Source organism: Cuculus canorus, chromosome 20, assembly GCF_017976375.1.
Source record: "Cuculus canorus isolate bCucCan1 chromosome 20, bCucCan1.pri, whole genome shotgun sequence".
Lineage (NCBI taxonomy): Eukaryota > Metazoa > Chordata > Aves > Cuculiformes > Cuculidae > Cuculus > Cuculus canorus.
Genome location: NC_071420.1, coordinates 4,443,809 through 4,471,220, shown reverse-complemented (window position 1 = coordinate 4,471,220; position 27,412 = coordinate 4,443,809). Strand labels below are relative to the sequence as shown.

Genomic DNA, 27,412 nt, shown 5'->3' with positions numbered 1-27,412 from the left:
CCTTCCAACCCAAACCATTCTATGATTTTTGAGGTCTTCCCATCCAGCACAACCTTGCAAGGACAACAAGAGCCTCCAGTGCAGAGATGTTCCTGAGAGCCAGGCTGCAAAACAGCCTTTGTGCTCCAGCAGAGCGAAGTTGTACCGTGGGGCTGGGAGGATGTGGTTTGTTGTGACTTAAGAATGAAACCTTCAGCTGCCAACTGTGATCAGGGGGCAGCTACATGGAGCTAAGCTGCCCAAAGGCTATCCTCTTTTTTCACTTTCCCAAGACAGAATGCTTGCAGCTATAGATCTTTCAGGATTTTTTTCCCAGTAATGGAAATCCTCAGGCATTACCCCTGCACGAAAGCAGCCCTCTTACACTAAAATACTTCCAGCCGACTGCTTTCTGAATGGCAGTCTCCACTCAAAATAGCATCTCCATGTAAGTAAATGTGTCACTGACTCTCAGAATAACCGTAGATATTACAAAACCCTGTCCTTTTCAACCTGCTCTCATTGCTTAACAGTAAGGATCAATACTGGTCAGATAATGACTCATTACAGCATCACAGGCAATTTGCGTTTTCAAATTACAAGCTCCTTTTCAAAATATGAGAATTTATGGACCGCAGGAACAACAGTGACAACGTCAGCATACACTGCACTCAGTTCGAGTTTCACTCCACTCCATAAACCAAACTTAATCATCATCAGTGTGGCTCTGAGATACGAATACTCAGAAAAACTAGGAACATTTCTGGGAAACGTGAATAAAAGGGCTGGCTGTTTCAGGAAGAAACAACATTAAAATTAAAAAAAAACCCAAGCTGTTACTGAGCTATCCCACAAAAGTAAAGTTAGATCCCTTAAAAAAAAAGATAAAGAATGTTCCTTGTACTCTGCAGACTTGAAGAATCATGGGAATCACTGAATGATTTGGGTTGGAAGGGACCTTAAAAGCCATCCAGTTCCAAGCCCCTGCTTTGGGCAGGGACACCTCCCACTGGATCAGGTTGCCCAAGGCCCCAAGAATGTTCCTATATGATCCTCAAAGAGGTTCCAATTCAGCTTTCGCCATCTCTCTTTTCAGCCCCAAATGCTGTTCTCAACCTAAGAAAGGACCATGCCTTTCACGCAGATCTCTGCAAGAGCCTGGAGTGTGTGTATACAAGAGACAACAAATCTTCAAGAGGATTAGGCTTTTGTCACTGAGCAGCTTCAGCTTAACCATCAAGCTGCTTAAGGAAGAGGTGAGTCTCGCCATGCACGAATGCGTTCACACAGACACAAATCCTCTGCTATCTGAGAGCCTGGTCTTGCACAGCTAAACAGAAATCTTTGTCTTTTCACACTACAGCATCACACTCAACAAGAAGTACAGGCCTCTTGGTTTCCTTGCAGAGCTTTCAACAGAAGTAGAAGCTTGAAAGATGGAAATTGCGAATTGCCGCATTAAAATAGTTTTCTCTCCCAAAAGGTAACAGTTGGCAACACATGAAATTAAGGAGTCTATAAGGCACCCAGAGAAGTTTGTCCAAAGCAGGAATTGGCACATTCTTCTGGTCTGCTGCCTCTGAGTGAAGTAAAACTGACAAGAAAGAGATGATAGCATGTTTAAATATTAGGCATTTCTAGGTATACTAAGTATTTCACAAGAAACTTCTGCTTTCCTAGCTACATTGCAGTCCTCTCCAAAACTCAGCTCTCCAGCAGCAAGAAAGTTCTACGTGAGATAGACTGGACTTTTCTATGATTAAGTAAACTCACAGTTACCACATTGTTTAATAGCAGTTAAAGGGGTAGAGAGATGTTATATTTAGTTTCCCCATAAATAAGTGGGAAAATATTTCCTGTGTGCTCCACCAGCAAAGAGCTCTCAAGCACAACACGACAGAGACTCCCAAAAGCATTTGCAGGACTCTGCTTCCGGCTCAAGCTCCTGGGATTAAGGAGGGGAAGTCAAACAGCTTAGGTTTTCATTTGCTTTAAACTTCTTTTTTTTTTTTTTTTTTTTAAACTGTGTATTTTAGAACAATATATGCAGCATATCCTCTCTTTCTGGGTCAGTTGCTCCTTTCCAATAGGAGCATATTGTCTCCCTGAGAGTAGGGAAAAGAAGCGAACTGCAAGAGCAGCCAGGGCCAGATTGTCTGCCCAGCTTCTTCACTTTTCAGCGGAGAGATGTCACAGACAGAGGAAAAACAGCACTTAGCAGAAATTAGATTATTTTTTTGGTAGAACTGTGCATAAAAATAATTCCAAAGGGCAAGTTTCAACAGATTATTCTCCAATATAGATAATTAACAAAAGGGTTTTGGACTGCTACAGAGTAGAAGAGCAGCTTTCTGTTGCTCCCATCACCACGATGACACAGATTTGATGCTAGCGTGGTGACTGAAGTTACCCAACAACTTCCAGTGCCTTAGATACCAGACTCACAAGGATTTAGAGGCTGGCATCTTTTGCTAGGTCTTCACTCCTTTAGCTAGAGTTCTTTCTTGCAGCTTATCCCTAGACCGGACAATGTAGCTGCTGTGCCCACACCTTGCTATGGAGAGAGAAACAGAGACACTCCGTATCTGTTGGCTCCAACCAGATATCTGCAGCTGAACACCACCAGAGAGATGGTTCAGCGCTCAGAGACAGAAGGAGCAAAAGTAACTTAAACCTGATAGGTGAACAAGGACAGCATTAACAACTGCACTGAACAACTACGCAGGCCTAGAGCAAAAGAGCTTACTCCCTTTTAATGTTACATTTTGGTTCACAATCTGAGTAACTATTTAAAAAAAAATTAAGCTCCAAAAGCAAAGAATACAGCAGTTTAAATTAATTCAGATGTCTTTCTGCCCACTATCTTAAAACCACCAAGAAACCACCTGAAAAAAATATACTTTAATTTTCTTCTAGCAAAGCAAAGATGCTAGAAGGGAAGGATGGGAAAGCCCTACCACTTGACGAGGTACTGCCCCGTCCACGTGAAACATGGCACAGATCTTTGGAAGCAGGGTGAAAGAATGTGGGGTATGGAGAAAAAAGAAGCAACAGGCTAGAATTTTACATTTTACTGCAATACAGTCCTGCCTTCTGCCCTCTTCTGCTACCAAGGCACGTTGGGAGACAATCGTTCTGCTTCACAGAAGCGAAGGCTGCAGTCTTATTTCTCGAAAGCAGCTGCATCACCAAAGGCCAAACCAAACAGATAGCAGAAGTCTGGACAGACAATTAAGGGAATTTCACAAGTCATCGAGCAACCAGAGGGCTGTAAGTGTATAACCAACACTGTGCATGGACTACCCTGAAATGAATGCTCATGAGATGCTCCATGGCAATGAGATTATGATAAAAAACCTAAAAATAAAAGCCATCCAATTTCAGAATGATTCAGATCAGCTATTCCCCTGAATCCGTAAGAGCCAATTATAACTCTTTATAGGGCATACTACTTAATGCAAAAATTCAGTTTGAGGACATCAATTTCACCCTTTCTCCTTGTCTGAGAAGTTTACCTCTAAAGCAAAGAGACATCAAACAACTTAAAAGAGAATCCATTTGTGTCCTCAAAATTCTTAGTGACCTGGAAACAGAATTAGATGTGGCCACGTGCTTGTGCACCAAAACGCTTCTTCCTTGCCCACAAGCTGGAACACCAAAGTTCCAGCAGTTCCCAGATCACCATTGTTCAGAAACAGCCACGTTTCGGGCAGCAACTTAAACTCTTATATTATTCAGAGATTATTTAGCAAGATGAGCTTTCCTTTAAAGAGGTAACGAGTTATCAGTTCATATAGAAGGAAGCTACGATCAGCAGTTCACAACAGATCGGTTGAAACAATTTCACTTCATTCTAAAAGAATAAAGTCCCCCTGCTGAAGTCCACAAGATCCACAAGAATAGTAAGTGTCGCAAGCTCACAGGACCAAAATCTCTAAAATAAGGTGACTGCCCATCGCAAGCCCTTACCAGACTAGGAAGGATCATCATCCAAAAGCGTGGATTAAGAAACAACAGCTTCGGGACAGAGGAGGGCCACACAAGCTCAACAACATTCTGAGAGAAGGAAGGAAAAACAACCAACCCCAGCTCTCTAAGGAGAGGCTAAAAGGGCAGTCAAACCCCTAAGTGTGGTTAGGAAGTTACAACAGGAAACGCAGAAGTACTCAAACAGCAGCAAAGGGCAGAATATGATGATTATCATCGCCACTTCAGAATGCAAGAAAAGTCTGAGAAAGTAGAAGTACTTATGAGAACCAAAACCAGGCCAGAAAAACAGTCACACACTTATTTTCACCCAGGGCACCAAGGATTTACAAAGACTACTCTGTACTATGAGACCGAAGAAAGAGAATACAGATAAATATACCGAAAGCTGCATTCTCTGCATTTGTCAGGCTCTGGGGGGAGTTGTTTATACATTTAAAAACTAAGTAGTGTTCAAAAATCAGTACAGCTTCCATTTAACTTAATTGGTTGGGAAACAGCCCATCAGTTCCAGATAGAGCATATTCCACAGAATACAACTGTTCATATATGTCAAATATTTAACAAAGGAAGGGGTTACACATCCAAGTGGGATAAAGAAGGAAGAAGCCAAGAAAGACCTGCATATTCTCACAAGATATCTTAAATGCAAGAAGTATATAAGAAAAGGAGTAGTGGAAAGGGTAAAGAAGTCAAATGGGAGAAGCAACCTCTGAAGCAGTACAGCACATTAATATTTATAGCAGAGAAATACAAGTGAAATTAATCTCTGTTGCTAAATAACCTTAGGAGAGACATGGGAATGAAAGAGGAAAAAAATGTTCTGACAGCTAAAATGCTGTCGGGGCAGGCAGGACCTGTCAAGTAGCTGATCTAGTTTCAGAAGAGGTTACCTAACACAACAAGAAATATTTTCAGAGGAGTTGGCTTTTTCATCCCCCCTCCATGAGGGAAGCAACTGGGATTTTGATTCTTCTCTCCCTCCAAAGACTTGCAAACCAGACGTAAAGCCAGCGTGATAACGTATGAGGGGTTTTGAGGAAAACAGCTGAGTATTGGGGATACAGAAAGTGTATTTTCATTCTCATTCTTAGTTACACTATAAACGCAGTTGGTGGGTAGCAGTTTATGGGGTTAATATGCAAGATTTTACAATACAGAAGCACTCAAATAAGAGCCTGTCCCAAGTTTAGGAGCATGGAAAGCCAGAAGCCCCTGTAGCTGCTGTCTCGCATCCCAATCCAGGGCAGCGCTGAGAACATCTGCTCACCCTGCAAATCTCGCCCAGATTCCAAACCCAGCCTTTCTGTAAGCCTTGGGCTTGACACGGCCTCGAGAAAATTATATACAATGCTCAAAAAAAAAGGGAAAAAAGATAAATCGCAGTTCTTGGCAAAGGACAGGCTGCAGGCTGGAGATACCTGGAGGGCGCTGTCAGATTAAATCATCCAGGCTGGAGAGGGGCCAGAGAAGGGCCACTAAGGTGATCAGAGGAGTAGGAAACCTACCATACGGAGTAAGGCTGAGAGAGCTGGGTTTGTTCAGCCCGGAGAGGAGGAGGCTTAGGGTAGACAGCTTAGGGGAGACCTTATTCCAACGTACCAGTACATAAAGACCTTATTCTCACATACCAGTACATAAAGGGTGTCTGCCAAGAGGATGGAGACTCCCTTTTTACAAGGAGTTACACGGAAAAAACAAGGGGTAATGGGTATCAGTTGCTCCTGGGAGATACTGACTGGATTCCAGAAGAATTTTTTTCACCATGAGAACAGTTAAACATTGGAATCATCTCCCCAGGAAAGTGATAGATTCCTCTACACTGGACAATTTTAAGGCTCAGCTTGACAGGGTGTTGGGCCATCTAATTTACCCTATAGATCACCTAACAAGGATGGACCAGATGATCCCTGAGGTCCCTTCCAACCCAGCATTCTACGATTCACCCTGGAGCAGCCGATGTCAGTTTGCCTCCACTCACACCACCCGTCTCGCACCACACACGATGAACCCAAACTCCACCTGGAGTCTTGTGTCCAGTTCTGGAATCCCCAAAATCAGTAGGACATAGAACTATTGGAGCAAGTCCAGAGGACAACAGAGATGATCACAGAATCATAGAATAGTTTGGGTTGGAAGGGACCTTAAAGATCATATGGTTCCAACGCCCCTGCCATGGGCAGGGACACCTCCCACTGGATCAGGGGCTCCAAGCCCCATCCAACCTGGCCTGGAACCCCTCCAGGGATGGGGCAGCCACAGCTTCCCTGGGCAACCTGGGCCATGGCCTCACCACTCTCATGGTGAAGAAATGATCCAAGGGCTGGAGCAGCTCTGCTATGGGGACAGGCTGGGAGGGCTGAGGTTGTTCAGCCTGGAGAAGAGAAAGCTGTGGGGAGACCTTAGAGCAGCTTCCAGTGCTGAAAGGGGCTCCAGGAAAGCTGGGGAGGGGCTCTGGATCAGGGAGTGCAGGGACAGGATGAGGGGAAGGGTTTTCAGCTGCAAGAGGGGAGATGGAGATGAGATCTTAGGGAGAAATATTTTGCTGTTCAGGTGGGGAGGCCCTGGCCCAGGTTGCCCAGAGCAGTGGTGGCTGCCCCATCCCTGGAGGGGTTCAAGGCCAGGTTGGATGGGGCTTGGAGCCCCTGATCCAGTGGGAGGTGTCCCTGCCCATGGCAGGGGGTGGCACTGGGTGGGCTTTGAGGTCCCTTCCAACCCAAATCGTTTCACGGCGGCTCTATTGACCTCAGCCCCGCTGCACTACTCCCCACACAGCGCTTCGGGGACTCCGGGGGCTGCGGGACCCGGGCGAGAACGAGGCTGGGGGGGGGGGGGGGTGGGGGTCCCGCGCACGCGCGCGCCGCCGCGCGCCCCCACCGGCCGCGCTCCCGTCTCGCCCGCGCCGGGACTCACCGAGGCGCAGGGGCTGGAGGTGGCGCTGGGAGTAGGCGAGCGCTGCACGGTGACCAGAGCCATCGAGGCGCGGCGGTGGTGCGGTGGGGGGGCGGCCTCAGTCCATGGCGGGAGCGCAGCGGAGCGGAGCGGCGGCCGCGGAGGGGTTGGGAGGGGGGAGTCTGTGTGTGTGTGGGGAGGGGTGGGGGGGGAGCGGCAGCAGCTCCGCGCGCGCGCGCGGGGCCTCGCGCCGAGTGGCGCGCGCTGGGGCTGGGACGGCGCGGCACAATGAGGCGGCGGCGCGCGTGCGCCAGCTGTCAGCGAGGCCACGCCCCCTTCCCCACCCCGCCAGAGAGGTTAACCCCTGCCGCGCTGCGGGGTTCCCGCGCTGCTGCAGAGTGTGTGTGTGTCTGTCTGTGAATGTCTGCGTGTGTGTGTGTGTGTCTCTGTGTGTCAGTGTCTGTCTGTCTGTGTGTGTCTCTCTGTGTGTCAATGTCTGTCACAGTGTCTGTGTGTGTCAGTCTGTCTCTGTGTGTGTGTCTGTCTGTGCGTGGTTGTGTGTACGTGTATGTGTCTGTGTGTCTGTGTGTCTGTGTGTGTGCCCATCCAACCTGGCCTTGAACACCTCCAGGGATGGATCAGCCACCACTGCACTGGGCAACCTGGGCCAGGGCCTCCCCACCCTCACAGGAAAACATTTCTCCCTAAGATCTCATCCCAATCTTCCCCTCTTTCAGCTCAAAACCATTCCCCCTTGATCTGTCCCTGCCCTCCCTGATCCAGAGCCCCTCCCCAGCTTTCCTGGAGCCCCTTTCAGCACTGGAAGCTGCTCTAAGGTCTCCCCACAGCCTTTTCTCCCGGCTGAACAAGCCCAGCTCTCTCAGCCTGTCCTCATATGGGAGATGCTCCAGCCCTCGGATCATCACTGTATCCTCCTCTGGACTCTCCCACAGCTCTCTGTCTGTCCCGTGCTGAGGGTCCCCGAGCTGGACACGCAGCTCCAGGTAGACTTTTACAATCCCAGTCCTGCTGGATGCTGTCACAATGCATATGGCACCACGCTCTGTTGGCTTTAATGCTCACACACTGTAGCTCTTCCTTGGATGATGGGGCGATAGTAACTCTTTCTCCAAAGGCAACAGCATATAACACCTATTCACACATCAATGCACGAGCCCAAACACCAAAAAAAAAAAATACTATGATAAGTATACATGACGTTTGAAGCACTGAGACAATACCAGAGTGCGATACCGCTTGGCAGTTTGGGTTCTGAGGCAAAGGGCCAAATACCGTTAGGCTTCATTTGCTTTGCAGTTTCAGCCTCGAGCTACCAAATTCATGGGAATGTTGGCAAGGAGGTAATTGGGATGGAGAAATGTCTGGGGCATCTAATGACAACGCCACACTTGATAAACAGAAGCCAGTCTAGATGTTAAAAGGAGCAAACTGTCGGCAGCGTGTATTAACCCATTGATTCCTATTAAGCACTTGCTCCGTACTGCTTTTCTCTGCTCCTCAAGGCTAACAGGGCTGTGCAGGACCCTTGCCCCATAAATCCAAGCACCAGAGAAGCCACATGGTAGATCTTTAGGCAATTCCCCGGTGCCCTGCGGTCAAAAGAAGCAGCTCTAGTAGCTGGGCTTCACTGCCATGCAGGAGCCAGGCTGGCTAATGAGGCATTTTGCCTCCTGGTGGACAAGGGAGGATGGAGGACAGGCTCCCTGAGCTGGCTAAAGCTGAGCTCCAAGAGCCCACAGCAAGCCAGGATCTTGAACATGAAAGAGCCCAGAAGAGCCCTCAGTGGGGTCCAAATACATGGGGAGAATAAGCAAACCCTATAGGTAAAGAAAGAGTCATTGTCCTGCCTTTCACAGCCCTCCTGTTGCTATTTTGAAACACGATGTTTATGGGAAGTGTGCTAGCAGCACACTGATTTATGGCACGAAGGTCAAGAAAATGCCTTCCAGACCCCTTTTAAATCAATATTCCCCCAAGTTCTGGATATTCCACAACTTTCCAATAAACCAGTATCTTTTTCTGAGCAGTACCTCCCCCCATTTATATATTAAAAGCTTTATCCTTCCTGTGGGCACATCTGCAATAAAGATGTGGGTTTTGTGTATCTCTACCACAGGTGTAGATTGGTAAAGACAATTCCAAATACAGAGATCCTTTTGGATTATAGATAAAGCGAGCTGCAAGTTTTGAGAGAAAATGGGCTGCTCTGTGCTTGTGAGTTGTATGTACCAGATCTTTTCATGCTTTCAAATGACACGGTGAGACCAGAAAGGGTTAGGGGTGGCTACTGAAAAAATAATGTAGAATCATAGAATCATAGAATAGTTTGGTTTGGAAGGGACCTTAAACATCATCCAGTTCCTGATGGGCACTGGATCAGGCTGCCCAAGGCCCATCCAACCTGGCTTTGAACATCCCTAGGGACGGGGCAGCCACAGCTTCCCTGGGCAACCTGTTCCAGTGCCTCACCACTCACAGGGAAGAAATTCCTCCTTACGTCCAGTCTAAATCTGCCCCTCTCCAGTTTATATCCATTGCACCTTGTTCTATCCCCCCAAGCCTTTGTGAACAGTCCCTCCTCAGCTTTCTTGTAGCCCCTTCAGGTACTGGAAGGTCGCTCTAAGGTCTCCTTGGAGCCTTCTCTTCTCCAGGCTGAACAACCCCAACTCTCTCAGCCTGTCCTTGCTCCAGCCCTGGGATCATCCTTGTAGTCCTCCTCTGGACCCATTCCAACAGCTCCATCTCCTTCTTATGTTGAGGATTCCGGAACTGGACACAATACTCTAGATGAGGTCTCACAAGAGAGGAATGGAAGGGCAGAATCACCTCCCTTGACCTGCTGGCCGCACTTCTTATATCCAGGTCTTTGTTTTGTTTCACGCAAATGGATTCCTGCAAATAACAGGGCTGCTTCAAGGCATATAACTTCCATTCGGATATGTCTGTGTTGATGTAGGATAGGTGGAAGACTGCAATCCCAGAGCATCCTAGCAGTTTCCTCATCTGGGACTGGTGTTTCATTCTGGATTTTAAGCAATAGTCATGCAGCGATTGCTATCATTGCTATATGATTGTTTAAGCCAGCTTCCAAAATAGACTTTTGTGTAATTTTCATATAGCCAGTAGCTCTTCCAGGTATTTGAACAGCAAACACACTTAAAAACCATTTACCACGAGTAAATAATGGAGGTGCTATCTATAGTTGGCTAAAGGTCCAACATATCAGTTGTTAACTCAAATAATCACTGATTGCAGTGGTTCTTCCAGCTGTTAGAAAGGTACGATTCTCACATGCAATGTTTTTAGCAGGAGAATTAAAATGTGGAGGAGGAAGCTATAAGGCAGACGTATTCTGATTGAAAAGACCAGTTAGAGGGCAGCCTGTGGTCATAGCATCACAGTTGCTACAAAAATGAGATGGGAAGCCTGTGGCCTTACTCTTCCCTGTGCTGAAAGCCTTGTGGTCAGCACCTGCAGTGTTTGTATCATTTTCATAATTGAAAATATCATTTAAAGGATGTGAAGCTGTACATGAGCTGGTTCAGTGTGCATTTCCAAAACTGACTCTTTTCTTTCTTTAATGTTCTGCAAACATTTCTCTGGCCGACACAACTTATTATTACTGCATGGCGGGGCTTTTATTGCATCATCTTGGCATCAGCTGCGAAAGGCAACAGAGTGCTCCCAAAATGTATCTCGCACAGAAAACCAGAAAAAGATAGAAGAGGCAATTCCAGCAAAACATCTGTGATGACATTTTCAGCCCATTATTTTGTCAACAGTGCAAGTATTTGATGGCATAATAAAAGGATACACTTTGCTTAGCAAAAACATGAAGAGATAACAGCCAAGTTAAATAGGGTGCGATTAAGGGTTTGCTTAACCCACAGGCTTCCACTTCCAGAAAAATAAAAACAGAACTGTTTCTCCTTCCAAGTTCTAGTTGTAGGCTTTTATTTGGGGGTAAAAATAATCACTTTAAGAAAAGGGAGAGGGTTGGAGATTTTTGTTTGTGTTTTTTTTTCTTAAATATAGGTTAGGAAGGAAAAAGTTATGAAAGGCAAAGTTTTGTAAGTTAATCAGAATAGCACCAGAATTCTGAATTGCAAATGGGCAAAGCCAAGCCTACCTGGGAGAAGAGATAACAGGAGTTAATCAAGTGCAAACTGCTTTGAAGGAAAAAAAACCACAATCCAGTTTAAAGCCTCAAATTATTTCTGTGCAGTAATTTTCTGCTTCATTCTATGGACATAATTGATGCTGTATTTCAACACATCTTGAAAATATACTGCAGTGAGCCTATTCCCTTCCAATACAGGTTGTTTTCACACAAATAGCAATGAAATTATAATTTATTACAGCCTATTTTTCATGTGAAAGTGAACTTACGTGTTTTTGTGGATTTTTTTCTGCTGTAGCTGAATTGTAAAATCACATAATCATTGTAATGTCTATGGGACATTACTACACTGGGAAGCTTGACGTTCCACTGGTATTTGAGTGTCCAGAAGAAATGTAATTTCAGAGAGGCACTTAGTACTGATGGCCAACGGTGTTTCCTGACATCCATACAGGAGTAAATAGGGGAAAATAAACGTTGCTGGGTACAAACACCAGGAATTTCTATAGTGCCATCCTTACTAGAAAAGAAACAGAAAGGATACAATAAAAAAAAAAAGAGGCTTTTGAGTGTCCACTAAAGTACAATTGCTATTGTAATTCTTGAGCAAATTTCTTCCTTGTGAAAACCACACACCCAGCAAACACACTTTCTAACTTCCATGGCAAGTCTCAGGGACAAAATTAAACCTTTTTTTTTAAAGGTAACATAAATGTTGTACTGGGCTTGTGTTGGGACTCTGAGTCCATTTCGAGTTCCAGTGTTTTACAGGTTAATTATAATTTCCCTTGGTGTTGTGGGTGCTGTAATCAATAACAGGGGACTTGATGAAGATGATAGTGATATTTTTGAGTCCACAGTTAAAACTCCTTAACTAGAGAACAAATATGGCTCTGACGGCAACTGTATCAGAGTTTGAAAAAATTCTTATTTATACTAAACTTCCTCCATTTCAAGCTTTGTAACAAGCTCAGCTGTTCCGTGCAATGGAGACGAAAGCTCGGAAAGCGGGCAGAGTACTGTGTTCCATGACAAATGCTATAGATAAAGTCGCAGCTCAGTTTTCCTGCAGGTACACAACCTGAAAATCCTGCCTCTTCCAGTGCAAAATACAAAGAAACAGCATTAGATAAATTGTATTGTCTGGAAGAAATTGCATAAATTTCTCAGTTGGAAGTCCTGCATCACGCCAAGGAAATCACTGATCAGGCACCTGATTTACATTCCTATAAATGAGTGCAGAATGGCTGTCATAAATGTTTTTGTGGTTTCCCTTCTCCTTTCCCTGTGTTGCACATTATTCTTGAAGAATATAGGAGAAATTATTAAAGGTGATTCATCAAATTCCTTTAGATTCAGGTTCAAAGGCAGTCTAACAAAACAGCACTGTAAACTCCCCCATTATTAGTGCTGTATGTGCCTTTATCTGCAAGGCTGCTTCAAAGCGGCACAGTTCTTTACACAAAAGGAGAGCCTGAAAATGTTTAAATGGAGTTGGTAATTAATTTCTTTTTATCTCCCAGGTTCTCACATCTGGTTAATAGCGTTCAGCTTGTAATGGACTCTTGGCAGTTCTGGACTTTGTGAACCCTGAAGCTGAAGGTAAACCTCCTGTCCCTGGGCACCTGTGGATTCTCTCTCTGTTTGTGCCCTTAACGTTGTCTGTTGCTATTCATAGTCTTTTTATTTTATATTATATATTTATTTTTATATTATTTTCAGTCATGTGATGCGATGATCTAAGTTCAGTACAAAAGAGTCTGTTGGGCTGCCAAAGCCAAAAGACAACCTACAGCAATTCTGAGTCGTGGAAGAGACATAGCAACCTTTGGGATTATTGCTTAGCAACTGCAAACACACAGAGGAGGGAAACTCGCAGCCCGGCTCCACAGCAGGTCTGAGAAATCCCTAATTCGCTTTAAGGTTTTTAATGTTTGAGAACAGATGGGCATATATTAAATTCCTGTTCATTGGCAAAGCCACTTTGAATGCAGGAGGAATAAGATCTATTTTGATACCTGCTCCAAAGGTAAGAAAAACAGCTCTTCAAAGCTTCAGAAGGGAAAGGAGAAAGTCCTCTAAAATTATATTGAAAATAAAATCATGTATGAAAAGGGTATTGGGCTTTTTTGCTTGGATAAACATGCTCCATGAAGCATGTTAGGGAAAGGCAAAACTATTTCTGAGCAATAGAGCATTAGACAGATTTGACTCTGGTTTTAAAAAGACTTTTATAACTCAAACATCTCAAATATATTTACCTAGACAAACTTTAGGTTTTTCTGGCCCTGCCCCACCCATCCAAACCCCCATAAAATTTTATTTATGAGTAGGTTTGGGTTTTGTACAAAGAACTGGGAGATAATCTTTTTGTACCTGCATGGATTCCAGCAAGACTATTTCTCTCGCAGAAGAGGAGCCAGCAAAGTGGCATCCTACTAAATAATGAAAAGCTTATCTTGCCGTCAGCTTGAACAAAGGCTTACAGGAAACTTTATATCACATTTCAAATTTCCTGGGTGTTTCTAAAGCTTGTCTCCGTGCACCGTGCTGACTGTTACTTGGACAATCAAACCTCCACTTGGGAATGCCATAGGCCTTGAGAATTCTGTCTATTATGGGCCAATTTCTCAACTAATGTAAATCAGCAGTGAGGTTTATGAGCCAATGGTGTCTTTGACAAACTGGATGTGTGTCCCTGTAATCCTTGACGAATTCCCAGTCTGAGGCCCTGATTCTAGCACTCCTTTGTTTGCTTCAACAGTTATGTGCTGTTTATATGTTCTTCTGTACCCTCTTAGTCTGCTGTCTGTCCTGCGTTAAGCAGTGGGCATGTTTCTCTGTGTCCTTGGAGTGACACAAATGCCATGGAATTGAGACAGAATGGTTGTATGTAGCCGATTTTCTCATTTGGTTTTGATCAAACATAGAGATACTTTATAAACATTTACTAATCCTCAAAATCATCCTAAGGTCTGGTTGAGAGCAGTGTAGAAAATACAATCATCATCCTTCAGAATCAGTCACCTCATAAAGCAGAGCACTGTTGTCACTTTAACATTGCAAAGAAACTGCGGAATAGTTTCATAAAGAATGTTAAAAAATAACCTAAGTATTTGAAACCTCAAGAATGGTTTGTTTTGGCACAACAAACCTAGCTGATTTGGTCTGTGATCAGAACATTTGGTTAACAACCTGCTTTGAACCAGAAAGAGTCTGTTTTTCCAGCTTATTGAAAGGAACTCACCTAAGTAAGGAACAATTTGACATAGTTGACAGATTTCCCTTTCTACCATTATAAATCTGGACTCCTTTACAGCTCATGTCCTTTGGTGGCCAAACCAGCTATGACCTTACAGCACTCTGTTTGGGCAAGGCTGGCAGCTCGGTCCACAAATCCATCTCACACCCCAGCAGGTAATCATCTTTGCAAACAAATTACCAGAAGATGCCAACAAGACCATCGAGAAAACAGACATAGAAATGGAATGCTGTGAAGCGTTTTACCTATCCAAGCAGGATTTGGGCTCAAATAATGATTAGGAACCCAAAGGTCATCATATTAGTAATTACATTTGTGTGCCAGGAAGGCTGTAGATCACGTTTCTGTGTTTCCTGGAAGGCTGAACTCTCTTCAGAACAGCTACAAATGCTTAAATATGGAGAGCAAAACGTATCAAAAGCAATGGTATCACTATGGATACTGAAAGGCTGTAGTGAAAAACACTTTTAAGTAAGGGCTTGAAAAGAGGAGTGTGGCAGAGAGTTCAGAATGGAGTTTAATTTGGAAAGGCATTAATCAGGCTCTTTCTAGTAATACCACCCTTCCCTTGCTGTTGTTTAACACCGAGCTGGGTTCTTTGCAGCGTGCTGGTGATTTTTCATGCTTGGAATCAAGCAGTTAGAGAACATTCTGCTCTGTTCCGTCTGTGTAAATCTCATTGCAGATGCAGACAGGGATGTGTGGAGACAGACAGCAATAGTTTTCAAATTGTGCCTTGGGAGCAATTCAGTTCCTTCCTGATATTTCACAGAATTAACATTTTGAGAAGGAAACAATGGAATTGGGAAATTGTAAAGAGAGATATCTGCAGCTCTCTGTAGGTCTATCTTTTAAAGAATAATCTATAAGATTAAGTGCTTGTGAACAGCTTAATTACAGAGTTCATGGGATAGTTTCCCATTCTGCAGGAATGCTGCTGTCCCACACGCTTGTGTCTGTGTTGCCTAAACAAAACATCCAGAGTCAAAAATAGTTGCTGAAGTTGAAATTAAGTAGGCTATGGGACAAACTTCACCCAGTTTTCAAAGCTACAGAAAAGATAAAGTAAAAGAAGGGATGTAGATGGAGAAATCTTGCTCCTAGGCATCTAATATTTTCCATTACTTGCTTCCTTTGTCTCACATCCACTGGATTTCCTGGAGGCATGGAAGGGTAGCTAACCAGAAATAAGGACACTGGGGGCAAGAGGAATCCAATGGTCAGGACTGGGGGACAAGACTTCTGAACACTCTTCACCAATTGGTTTCTGAGTCTCTAAGTGACCTGGAATTAATCACTTCTGTGTCTCAGTTTCTTCTCCCATAAGAAAGGAACACACTTATTTAGTTGCTCTTTCTCCAAGGGCTGTTGTGATACATAATTAATCTTTATAAATCATTTACTGATCTTTGAAGTAAAGGGGCTGTATTTATTTAAGAGTACAAAGCAGTGGCAACGGAAAAAAAAAGGAACATAGAAAAAGACTATTCATTAATTCCTGACAATAGACTTTCTTCCCGTGTCATCCATGAGGACCCTGCTGCATCTTTTGGCATTGTATAACACGCTGGTTTTGTTCTGTGTTGCAGGGATTGAGGCATGGCTGTTCCACCAGAGGAGACATCCCAGGCTGCAGACCTAAACCATCCCGAACTCAGAGGTGAGAATGCGACTGCCACAGAAATGAAGAGAGATCGAGGGACCCATGAGCTGCCGTGTCTAGATAACTGTGCTCCGTGGAAAAGGTGTTTTTATGAACAGGTACAGCAGAGGTGTCTGAGACTGCAGGAGACAAAGGTGAAAGTGATTCAGGCAGAAAAGGCAAGAGAAGAGAAGATACGAAAGAGGGAGCCCTGTGACTGGCTACCCAGAGAGTGGTTCAGTGAAGAGAAAGAGACCCTGGATACTCGCATCTATTTGCTTGAAAAACTCCTGCCTACGTTAATCCCAGGTGTAGAAAAACTGTTAATGGAAGTGGAAAGAAAGAACGTGCTCGCAGCAGACAAAGAACCAATCAAATTTAACCCCATTATTTTTCTTGGAGAATATATGATGAGACATAACCCTCAGTACAGTGTTGTTACAAAACCAGGCCCTTACCTGCGAGGGATGAAGATGGTCACAGAGGAGCTAAAAGCTGAGATGCCGGGTACAGCGTCAGAGAGGTGAGAGAGTTGAAAGTCTGGCTGGTCACAAGGCCAGAGCTGGTGTCTTGGTCTCTGTTTTAGAAAAGGAATAGTGTGACAGCAGCTGGGCTGGCGAAATGTCAAACAAAACCAGCCCTGTGGAGGACAGGGACAGAGGTGTTGGTTGTGTCTCATAAGAACTTGAAAAGCAGTACAAATGGCAGAAGATGTCACACAATGAAACACTACTTATTCCGGTTTAAGGCAATATTCTGCCCTTTACAAGTGCATCATTCCTCTTTAGACTCTATCTTAATTACATATGTGGAATGCAAACTGCTTTCAGACTGCAGTTCTGTAGGACAGGGATTCATATCTAAGGTCGAGGGACTCTTCAGGTCATTTCTTCTATATTCTTCCAATCTTAATAAAAAGATAACGTCCTTTTCCTCCTTCAGGATAATTTCTCTTGACCAAACCAACAACGATATTATCCTGGCACATCACAGAACATCCTTCTCCTGGAATGTTTACTTTAGCCTTTCCTTTCAGGCTCTTTTTTCCCCTTTAAAGTCGAAACTGTTCTGTATTTTATATTGCTCACTTGTGGGCTGTATTCCAGGCTGCTTGCTTTAGTATAATATTCAGTGGATACTCGAAGGGGGTCCGTAGCATCTTGCTAAAGTGAGTGCTTTTGGTGAACAATAATGGTTTTGGTTTAATTACTTTATTCAGAAAAATACAGAAGTAAACATTTGTGTTTATAGATGACCCAGAGGCGACTGTGAATGATGTCAAAATTACTCGTTCACTGCTAGATCATTTTTACTCTCTGTCTGTGTTTGTAGAATAATGACTTCTATTTGAATGGCTGTCTCTTCTATTTGCATAAATAGTACATGCAGCTGGAAAATTGCTTTCAGTGTCAGGAATTAGGGAAGTAAAATGTTGACATGTCTTAGGCATAAACTCTAAATGAAGATAATTGACATTCCCAGTACTAGAATGAATAAAAGATGTTAAATCTCTCTCTACTGCTCTGAGTTTCTCTTTCTCTCCATTTCTCTTCCACACACTGTTCAGTTCGTAGGAACATGCCGTGTGTAAATACAACTACAGCAGTGTGATAACTGAATTTCATACAGTCGCTTGCCTACTTTTTCCCCATGATAAAAATAATCATAACCGAATGATCATCAGTGTGTAAGAGCTCAACTTTTTGGGTTTTCTTCATAAGCAGATACACAATAGCACAACCAGAGCTGGTAAAAGGTTGTCAGTTTTATTTGTTAAGTTTTAAATGCTGGTCAACTGAAAAAAAATGATCTGGGGAAACATCTTCTCTATCAGTGAGCTTTTTTTCAAGCACAGACTGTTCTGGGGGGTGTTTAGGATGCCAGCCTTGCCACACCTTTGTTTTGGGGTCTGTTTTACCACTCGTATTGCTTCACAGCGGGACACCCAGATGCAGCAGGTGCAGAACCATTTCTTATTTTTTGTTTTGCCAAAGAAATTGAATTAAAATACATCAGATTTGGGTTGCAGGTTTGGGTTGGATTTTTGTTTGGTGCTCCCCCCACCTTTCCATTAAAGACCTCTTAGCTTTCATCGTGAATCGCAGCTTATTCCTGGAGAGGTCAGATTTTCCTGTAGCGTTGGCTACCAGTGACGTGTTATCTTGGCCTTGGCTGTTAAGTCCATGTTTACATTTGGAGACAGGTTCTCAATTTGTAGCAATCAGAGCTGATGCAAAGGAAGTGACTATCAAGACTTGTAGAAATCAATCTCTCCACAGACAACGCTGCCTTGGGGGTTTATGTAGCTGTGGCTGTAGCAGATTTTGCATATCCGCTGGTACTATCATGGGATTTGCATTCACAGCAGCTCAGGATTTACATATTTGTGATGGCTGTATTGTAGGATTTGCATAGGATTCTTAAACCACAGCAGCACAGAGGATTTTACTGACGCCATGGAGCTCTGAGTCTCCTAATGGGAGTCACTGGCTTTCTAAACAGGAAAATAATGCCAGTCTGTGCTCAAAATCTCTCACATAAGCACCAGAAAGATGAGGAGTGAAATTCTGACCCCAATGAAGCTCCCAGAAGCTTTGACATTAGGTAGGATTTCCCCAAAGGTTCTCCCCTAAAGCTCCCCAGTCCTCTGTGAGCTCTCCCAGCTTCCTCCAGTTTCTCCTCACCAGCCCCCTGACTGGGAGTCAAGGCTTGCAGGAGAGCAGACGGGAGAAATACCTTGTCCAAATGGATTGGTACCTGAAACACAGACTGTATTTATCCAGGGATGGCAGTCCTTCGGGCTGAGTCAGCCGTCCCCGTGTGGGAGGTAGGCAGCTGTCTTCCTGAGGAAACATGTTTCGTTCTGCAGAGAGAAGTCACGCTCGCTGCTATGGCATCCTTTCTGGAAATGTCTAATGCGGAAACGACCTCCCTTTGAGATGGGTGCCCAGCACTGTTCCAGTCTGGTTTGCTGTTATTGTTGAGGGGGAGACAGTTTGTCCCACCCCAGGGCCACCTGGCAAAGAGGATGCAGCTGCCTAGTGGTTTAGGACCCTGGAAAATAAATGCAAACCTGCAGCACAGGTTTATATTCTTTATTATTATATTTATATTCTATTATTTCATATTCTTGTGTCCTACAGGCTGGCCAGGATGAAGGCTGAGGCAACAAACAAACGTAAGGAAAGGGAGCGGGTGGAGAAAATGAAGTCTCAGGTGAAAGCAATGAGAAAGGAGGCGCTGGCAATGCAGTTCAAAGAGTGGAGAGTGGATGTCACTGGCAGAATACCTGTTGCACTGGTAACTAGGGGAGCTCCTTGTTAACACCCTGCTATGATTGTTCCAGGCAGGAAGAAAAAGAAGATTGCGATGGTGCAGTCTGCCCTGGCGTGGCAGCATGGAGCCAAAGGATGGCTGATGGCTTTGACATCTCTTAGGGTCAGGGTGCAGATGTCTACTGCTTAGCCATACCCACGAGCACATGGAAGGATTGCAATGCCTTCTCCACAAAGGTTCTAGGAAGCTATAGGGCCAATGAGATACCCAAATGCTCCTGAGGTTGGAGACACAACTCATCACTGGATGCCCTTCTCTGCAGTTGTTTATCTCCCAGAATCCCCTTAAAAGAGTTCAGGTCAGCCAGTCTTGCATGCTTGTGGCCTCCATTAGATCTTTCTATCCCCATGACTCATACAAATTGGTACTGCAGCACATAAAAGCTGAGATCTGCAGTAATTGTAATACAGCTCTTGGTACAAGCATTTTTCTTACAAGTCAGACAGGGCCCCTAGGAAATGGTCCTGTGGTTGCACACAACATGACATGGACAAGGTCAACATCTACATGGACCCACCAATGTGTGGTAAGAAGCATTGCTGGCCCATACAACTAATCACTGCGGATTATTTGTTTTAGTAATTGCCTACTGTTGTCTGAATGAAACAGACCTTTGACTATTACCTTGATTTGTAGGTTCAGAGTGCCCTGAGGTCTTTTCTGGATGTCATTGCTTCTATTCCCATAGATATGGGAAATGGTAAGTTTTCAATGTGTTTTCAGTAGTTTTATTTCTGTGGTCTGAATTCTGATGCAAAGTGTGAGTAAACAGTGAATGGATTTGATAACAGAGGAAAAATCTCTAAGGATATTAACTGCAAATCTTCAGACAGATTGAAAAGAGACTGAACCACCATGTGGGTCACTAACGTGATCTTGAAAAGTATGGAATAAAGTTTAAAAAAACCTTTCTGAGACAGAGAAAGATCAGAGGCAGGCCTTTTCCACGTACACCCTGCATTAGCCAGACATTCCCAGGTGCTTATCACAATTTTTAAGAATCACTGTAATAACCTCCTTCATCTGCTCTATCCCACATTGTTCCTTGTCTCATGGCAGGTCTTGGAAATCCCATTGACAGCTCGGCATGCTGGGAGGTGTGGAGGAAAGGCAGGACTGAAAAAATTCATAGAACCATAGAGTGGTTTGGGTCGTAAGGGACTTTAAAGCCCATCCAGTTCCACCCCTCTGCCAAGGGCAGGGACACCTCCCACTGGATCAGGGGCTCCAAGCCCCATCCAACCTGTCTTGAACACCTCCAGGGATGGGGCAGCCACCACTGCTCTGGGCAACCTGGGCCAGGGCCTCCCTATCCCCACAAGAAAACATTTCCTCTTAAGATCTCATCTCAATCTCCCCTCTTTGAGCTCAAAATCATACTCCCTTGTCCTATCCCTGCACTTCCTGACCAAGAGCCCCTCCCCAGCTTTCAGTACTGAATGGCTGCTATGAGGTCTCTCTGGAGCCATCTGGCAATGTTGCTTCCTTTTATGATTTCAGGGAAAATGCTGAAGCTTACCTCACGCCCCCTCAAATCACGCATCTTGTCTAGGCGTTCCCCTTGCTAGTCCCAGGCATGCCAGTCACACAGCACAAGGACCTCTGTATCGTAGCACTTGCACAGGAAGAATTTCCATAATTCGTGTCCGCTTTATGTAGCTTACACTTGACCTCCCCGAATGGCAATAATTGACTGGATGGAGCCAGGAACATTCAAGTGGCAGCATACAGCCTGCTGCCAGCCCTCTACATCGATAGCCTCTAATGATCATCAATAATAACAAATCTGCCTTGTCTGGAAGATGGCATAATAAGCAGGGAACCTCCAGAGTGCATTTCCACATGCTGTTCCTGTCACCTCTGTTTGGTGCTTGCCCTTGCTCAGCCCTTTCTGCAGCACAAAATTGTTCCTCTGAGTAATCATCCCATATTGGCAGCACGTTGTGCGAATGCCAAACAGCCCTTGCGCTCTGGCTGTGGTAGCTGTGGCTCTCGCGTGTGAACAGGTCCTGGGACGTGAGACCGAGAAAGGAGTTTCTGCCCAGATGCTGGTGGTGCCGTGTTTCACTAATAGTGCAGCTCCATTTCTTAATGTATTTCATTTAATAACATCCAATATACATTAACAGAACATTAAGCTTTGTTTTATGGCTTAATAATGTACACTTTAAGAATGTCTTAACCAACAAGAGATGAATGCTTTCTATGCTGAATTCTCACATTATTCCTGGTATATTGTAGAATAAAGGACAGAAAAATGATCCCAACAGAAACAGCATGTCTGTGCTCAAAGACCTCATTCAGAAACCTGTGTGGATATGTGACATATCTTCTCAGTTCCATTGTAGCATCCCAGATGTTGCCCAAAAGATGGTTTGGAATATCATCATCAGTAAAAATATTCCCACAGAGCTTCTTGGGAAAATTACTGTGGTTTTCAGATTCTACGCTTGCAAAGCAGAATCCATGTCCCCAGAATTTTAAGGCTGTTTGTTAATTCCCTCACATAATTAGCTGTAAGCACCGTTAAAATCATTGCAATTTGCAAAAACATATGTCAGGAATAAATATGATCGGACAGATCTGACCAGGTAAGTGCAAGTTCTCAGCAAGGGATGTAAGTAAGAACCAGATTTAGTTAGATACCCTCTCTACAGTCAGGTGCTTCAGCTGCTGTGTAGGATAACCTCAAATAAATGTAATCCAATGAGAGAAGAAATTTACCATATACAGTGTGTAAAATATGTGTATGATATGCAAACCCACAAGTGTTTGCATTCTAAACGCATGTCCCTTCATTTTTTACCAGCAATCTATGGCAGGAAGCTGGAAATCATAGAGACATTGGAAGAAAAAGTAAACACAGATGAATTCATAGAGGTGAGAAATGAAATAAAAGCATCTGATTCAGAATATTATGTTTATCACACAGTAGCAGCATTTCCCTGTGGACAGCTAAGTAAGTGAAGCACTTCACTTTGCCAGCACCCCAGGTAACTGGTTTTATCTGGACATTTCTTGTTCCATCTCCATATCCATCCTCTGCTATCACAATGCCTCCACGCTGGCCAGCAAGGGGGAAGTAGTCTAGTTTGCTTTCCTGTGCTTCTCTCTGAGAAGTCACTCTGGGAGCAGTGGGGTTTATTTAGGACAGCCCTCTAGAATGCCAAAGCCCTCTGACACTGATACATTACAAGGAGACAAACCTGGAATCATTTGTGAATTCCGGTTTTGCACTGGCTATTCATGGAGGTTCAGTGTTCTAATACAATCATGAGCCTGAGGTAATTAATACTGTTCCCAAAGTATTGTTATTTCTTATGAAATTCTATTAACCATAGAAAAGCCCAACAAACTGGGATGAGAAGCTCTACTATTTTTGAACTATTACTGGCCTGAACCATAACTGAACTGCAATAAACGCCATAAATGTACACGAAGCACAACCAGGCTGAGAAATAACAGGGTTTTAAAATCAAAAGCTGTCATTGAGAAATATCAGAAATGTAGTTTTAACTCACCAAAATCAAGAAACGTAGCTGCAAGTTTCACCCCATTACTGCACTCGTCATCAATCTGAAAACAACCAAACCAGTTCAAACTAAATTTACTGAAAAACTGTGCAGGCCGAGGCTTCGCCAGCCATTCCTGCTTGTGACAGAGCTAAATTTTACGGCTGGTTAATGAAACCTGTGAAAAAAGATGTTTAGAATAGAAAGAACGACAGACCATCAATGGCAGCAGCGCAAGTAGGTGCCATTACAATAATTAAAAACAGAGTATAAAGCAGCTGTGCAGAGACTAATTTCAAGCAACCATGTGCGATTTCTGTGCCCTCTTTGCTCTCAGGAGACTCACATGTTCAGTATATCGCAGAGATGCATTTTTATGATAACTTGTTGAAGACTTTTTTATGCATGAAATGAGGTATTTTTTACATTTAACCTCAGAATAATTGCATTTAATTAAGCAAACTGTTGTGGGTAATGGGAGCCTGGAGAATTGCCTTTGTCACTGAAATGAAGCATCAATCCATAGCCGTACATGTGGAAGCCCTAAATGAATTTATGCACCATTAACATCAGAAAAATGTTTTAAAATATTTTTTGTGTGCTCTTTATTGCAACTCAATTAAAGATATGACAACAGAGATCAGATGTACAAAAGGCCTGGACTGTCAAGCTCTCTGATTCAGCAGCCAGTGCAATGTTGTTCTCAGAATACATTCTCTGATGCTTTTTCCAGTCCAGTTTTAATTTAATCAAATGATGAGGCTTTCATCACTTCCCTTGGGAACTGCTCTCGGGACAGGGCTGCTTTAATCCTCAGCTGCAATTTACTTTTGCTTATCAGTTTGCATCATCCACCAAAATGAGAAAGCGAGATGATCTTTCTCCACACTGGTCCAGGCCCTTACACATGTAGAAACCATTGCTTTTTAACTGACCTTAAAATTAAAAGGTTTTTTTTCCTCGTGAATTCAGTGCAGCTTTGGATTACTGTGAGGCTGTTAGAAACTCAGTAGAGGACCTCACATGTCGTTGTTTGGTTTTGGGGGTGTTTTTCAGACACACGAAACAGTGGCTGTTTAATTTTCACATCCTTAGTGGAAAACTCATGGGGTCATCAATATTTAAAGCATTTAAATCCCAGAGACCAATCCTTGATAGTTTATTCCACAGCCTTTGTACTCTAATACACAGAACCTCCAGCAGTCTGACACAAAGCTATCGATGCCAAGGGAAATACTTACATTGCCTTTGTAGGGTCAGAATCAGGCTGGACAGGTGAGGTTGTTTTTCATGATTGCATGTGGCTTTCTTGATTCCTATTGAGATCAGCAGGAATAAAAAGCAAAGATCCATTGTTATTGCTGAGAACGTTCACAAACTACAGCGAGGTCTCACACTGGATAGCAAGAGGAAGGTGTGCCAGCTTTCTGTTAATGAGTGTCAAAATCTCTTGGTAATAATAAATCAACGTATGGTTATTATGTGCACAGTACTTTACACTGTAGAGTCTTTTACACACATCAGCTAAGAAAAGCTTATGACTCTATGCTAGTTCCTCCTGCCCACAGAGCTGAACATACACTTCTAAAAGTGTTGCTGTGGAGCTGTTAGACAGCAGTATTAATACCGCAGCCTTTGGATGTGTCACCAAGATGACACACAAAACAACACGCTGCTTGTCCAACCTGCATCCTCCCAGCTGGTACCGTCCTGATGGTTCCTCTGTCTCAGGCTCCGGGTTGTAAGAGCTCTGAAGAGCTGGTACGTACACATAGCCTCAGATCTGCCACCTTCTCTCCAACCCACCCACATTCTCTCTTTTTATGTTGAAATGCAGAAAACCCACACATTGCATTAGGAGCTCTTCTTGCCCACCAGCCACCCATCAGGCCATTGGTTGCTGCTCTTCCTCTCTTCTCCACTTGTCCTGTATGCTTGGAAACTGTGCAATATAGACATGTATAATAATAATAACAACATATATTAATGTTTCAGTTGATTAATGCCTGTGTGGCATTTCAACAAATCCAAGATGTTCTAGCACTTATGTCAGGTGTCCGTACTCTAAAAGTGGGATAATGGGAACCATTCTGTGTTGTGCAAATTCCTCCTTTTAACGGTCTGGGCTCCCTGTTAGGGCAGCTGGCTCCAGAAACCTGCTGTAATAATTCAGTCCAGCCTTTGGGATTGTGGTTTGTTCTGATGGCCATTATTATTTATGTCATGCACACCACATTTTTAGAACCATATTGCTTTTGCTCCTAAAAACCACATGGCTATAAATCCAAAGTGTTAAAGTGTCTCCAAGGCTAGAACTTGAAATAAATCTCAAGTTAGTAGTATTCCCAGAGTCAGAAGACTTAGGTGACAGCAGGCTCATTTTCAAAACGTTCTTTCCTTTTTCTGTTGTATCCAGCCTGGTTCTCTAAACACTGAAATTGTGGGCAATGGTGGTTTTGTGGCATTAGAGAGTTGAGTGTCAGTTCTGCAAAGACTGATGGCACAGAATGCCTCTTTAGGAGTAAAGCCAGGAATACTAAATGCTGCAGAAAACCATGGAGAACTTATAGCCTCCCTGAGATAATCTGGCCTAAATAATGACATTTCGTAGGAGGGACCCTGATCCAGGATCTCAGAACCACTGAACGTGATGAGTGACCTCTGGGCCAAGAAAGGAACCATTCAGTTTGCGTTTGTGCAGTGCCTGGCACACCAGTGTCCCAGGCTGGCTTGGAGTATATCACTGCTTCTGAAAGAAAGAGCAAAGTAGACATTGTAGCGTGCCATGCACCAAGTTTGCTTTACGTTAGCAAATTAAACTACAAATTTGCATCTATTTCATTGCATGTAATAGATTTTTTAAGAGTTCAAATAAGGAGAAAATACCTGAAGGAAGCTCACCGTTTACACTGCTCCTTTCTCTCCATAGTATATCCTTTCCTACACTGAACATTTGTCAGATGATGTGTTCCAAGAAATCCTGAAGCATCTCTCTCAGTGTGCTCGTGACTTCCAAGAAGCAATAAGACATGATGTGGGGAGGCAAATGTTTGCTGATCTCTTCCTAGATTGTGATTATGGAAAGGTAGGCAAAGCAGCTCTCAACCTCATTTCAATATGGTGACGCTTCCAGTTTGGTGTTTCTCTGTCACTGCCTTCTTTTTATTCTCCATGACTCTAGATACTCTCTTGGTGGTTACTCAGCATTATTGTAGAGGGCAATAGCGTCTGAACAATCTTCGTAGTTCGTAGACACAGATGAAGCCAATAGCTGATGGCTATTTAGACTGAATGATTTAACGTGATGACATGCAGTGAAGTTCGGTGATACTGGAGAAGAAATTAACCATGAACTTTACTGCTTCTGGTCCTTACCTGTTCCCACAGCATGTTCAGAATTTGTCTGTTCAGCCATACTTAAGGAAAGATAACTTAGTATAAACTAACCTTAACACACGTGTACATCCCAACGATAGTAACATCTACTGTGTTAATTATGTTACATTAATTAATATGCCTTTAGGGCTTCCGTTAATAAACCTCATAATAGTTTAAAATTAAAATGCAAAATGATCCATCTTTACAAGCTCTCTGAGGAAAGTGCTGTGAAGTTCAGCCATTGTTTATGGGCAGGAAATTAAAATACAATGAGTCAGTTACAGAGCTGGAACTGGGACTTAAAGCCATAATTTCATTTTCAGCAGCTCTAAGGTCTATCTGTTGTCCTCACAAAACACCTGCATCTCCAGTTAAAAAAAAAAAAAGAAAATAAGCTAAACTTACTAGAAAACCAGTAAATAGTAGGAACTGAAGAATTGATGGCATAAACTAATACTAAAAACTTGAGATTCACCCAAAAAGCGTGGTACTTACTGTAAGTAGCCTCAGCTGGCCAGTTGCTGGCTACTACACAGCAAATGGTTGCCATAATCTTACAGCTTTCTCCCTTGCACAGATTATATATCCCACCCAGCACTCCTCCAGTGACGTTTATGGCATGCCTACCCAGAGTGAACTGTGCTCTACAATGTCATGCTAATAACATCATTATGTCTAAGAGAATGGAATTACACAGCACATTCCAACACCAATAGCAAGTTTTAGAGAACAGCGGGCAAACTGGTGTCTCAGGGATGAGGAAAGCAATGTGTCTGCTTCGCAGTTATACGAGACATTTCCTTCTGCCATTGCTCTGTCAAGAAGAGCTATGATGGATCCTCCTGGGTAATACATAAAGCTGAGTCCTACCTTTGCCATGCATTTTGAAAGGATCTCTTCTCTCCTTTCATATTTTAATGTGACTTTCTTTATATTAATTCTGTGGCAGTAATCACCATCTCCATGCTACTAATCCCAGTGGAATCTCAGAGGCACAGAGCCAAAAATGCTAGCACAACCTAGCAAGAGGGAGCAGCTGTCAGCACAGACGCCATCACTGCCCAGGAAAAAGTGATCAGAGCCAAGCACAGTTGCTCTTGTAGCCTTTGAGGTAGCCCGAGATAGCCGTGCTCTGCACAGTGAGTTCATTAAACCATAGTGTGGATCACGCGGTTCTTTTAAGCCTGACCTGGTTTCTTTCGTGTGGCTCTGCTAAGTCCTGCTGTACTCTGCTGCGCAGAGAAGATAAAAGATGCAAACTAACCCAAGGACTTCTACCACTT

The 27,412-nt window shown here is 43.7% G+C and overlaps 2 protein-coding genes and 1 long non-coding RNA gene across 5 annotated transcripts in view; 1 reads left to right on the top strand and 2 right to left on the bottom strand.

The window, feature by feature from the left end:
• The window catches only part of SSH2 (slingshot protein phosphatase 2), a 95,694-nt gene extending 88,648 nt beyond the window's left edge, over positions 1 to 7,046 (bottom strand). The window contains exon 1 of one of the 3 annotated variants that reach the window (XM_054085209.1): positions 6,880 to 7,046. In XM_054085209.1, coding sequence (XP_053941184.1) covers positions 6,880 to 6,942 — 63 coding nt within the window. In that variant the 5' untranslated portion in view covers positions 6,943 to 7,046. Of the gene's footprint in view, positions 1 to 3,948; positions 3,982 to 6,879 lie in introns of those variants that run through there. The other 2 variants (XM_054085214.1, XM_054085212.1) reach the window with 2 other exon arrangements.
• Positions 6,833 to 27,412, top strand: part of EFCAB5 (EF-hand calcium binding domain 5) — a 40,816-nt gene continuing 20,236 nt past the window's right edge. The window contains exons 1-8 of the mRNA XM_054085217.1: positions 6,833 to 6,928; positions 12,523 to 12,601; positions 12,722 to 12,894; positions 15,851 to 16,426; positions 19,047 to 19,203; positions 19,876 to 19,939; positions 22,049 to 22,119; positions 25,681 to 25,836. Coding sequence (XP_053941192.1) covers positions 15,861 to 16,426; positions 19,047 to 19,203; positions 19,876 to 19,939; positions 22,049 to 22,119; positions 25,681 to 25,836 — 1,014 coding nt within the window. The 5' untranslated portion in view covers positions 6,833 to 6,928; positions 12,523 to 12,601; positions 12,722 to 12,894; positions 15,851 to 15,860. The remainder of the gene's footprint in view (positions 6,929 to 12,522; positions 12,602 to 12,721; positions 12,895 to 15,850; positions 16,427 to 19,046; positions 19,204 to 19,875; positions 19,940 to 22,048; positions 22,120 to 25,680; positions 25,837 to 27,412) is intronic.
• LOC128854183 (uncharacterized) lies at positions 10,901 to 25,753 on the bottom strand. The gene is made up of 4 exons (XR_008453145.1): positions 25,653 to 25,753; positions 23,993 to 24,067; positions 22,761 to 22,815; positions 10,901 to 11,519 (listed from the first exon to the last, which is right to left on the bottom strand). It is a non-coding gene; the product is annotated as an uncharacterized LOC128854183 (long non-coding RNA).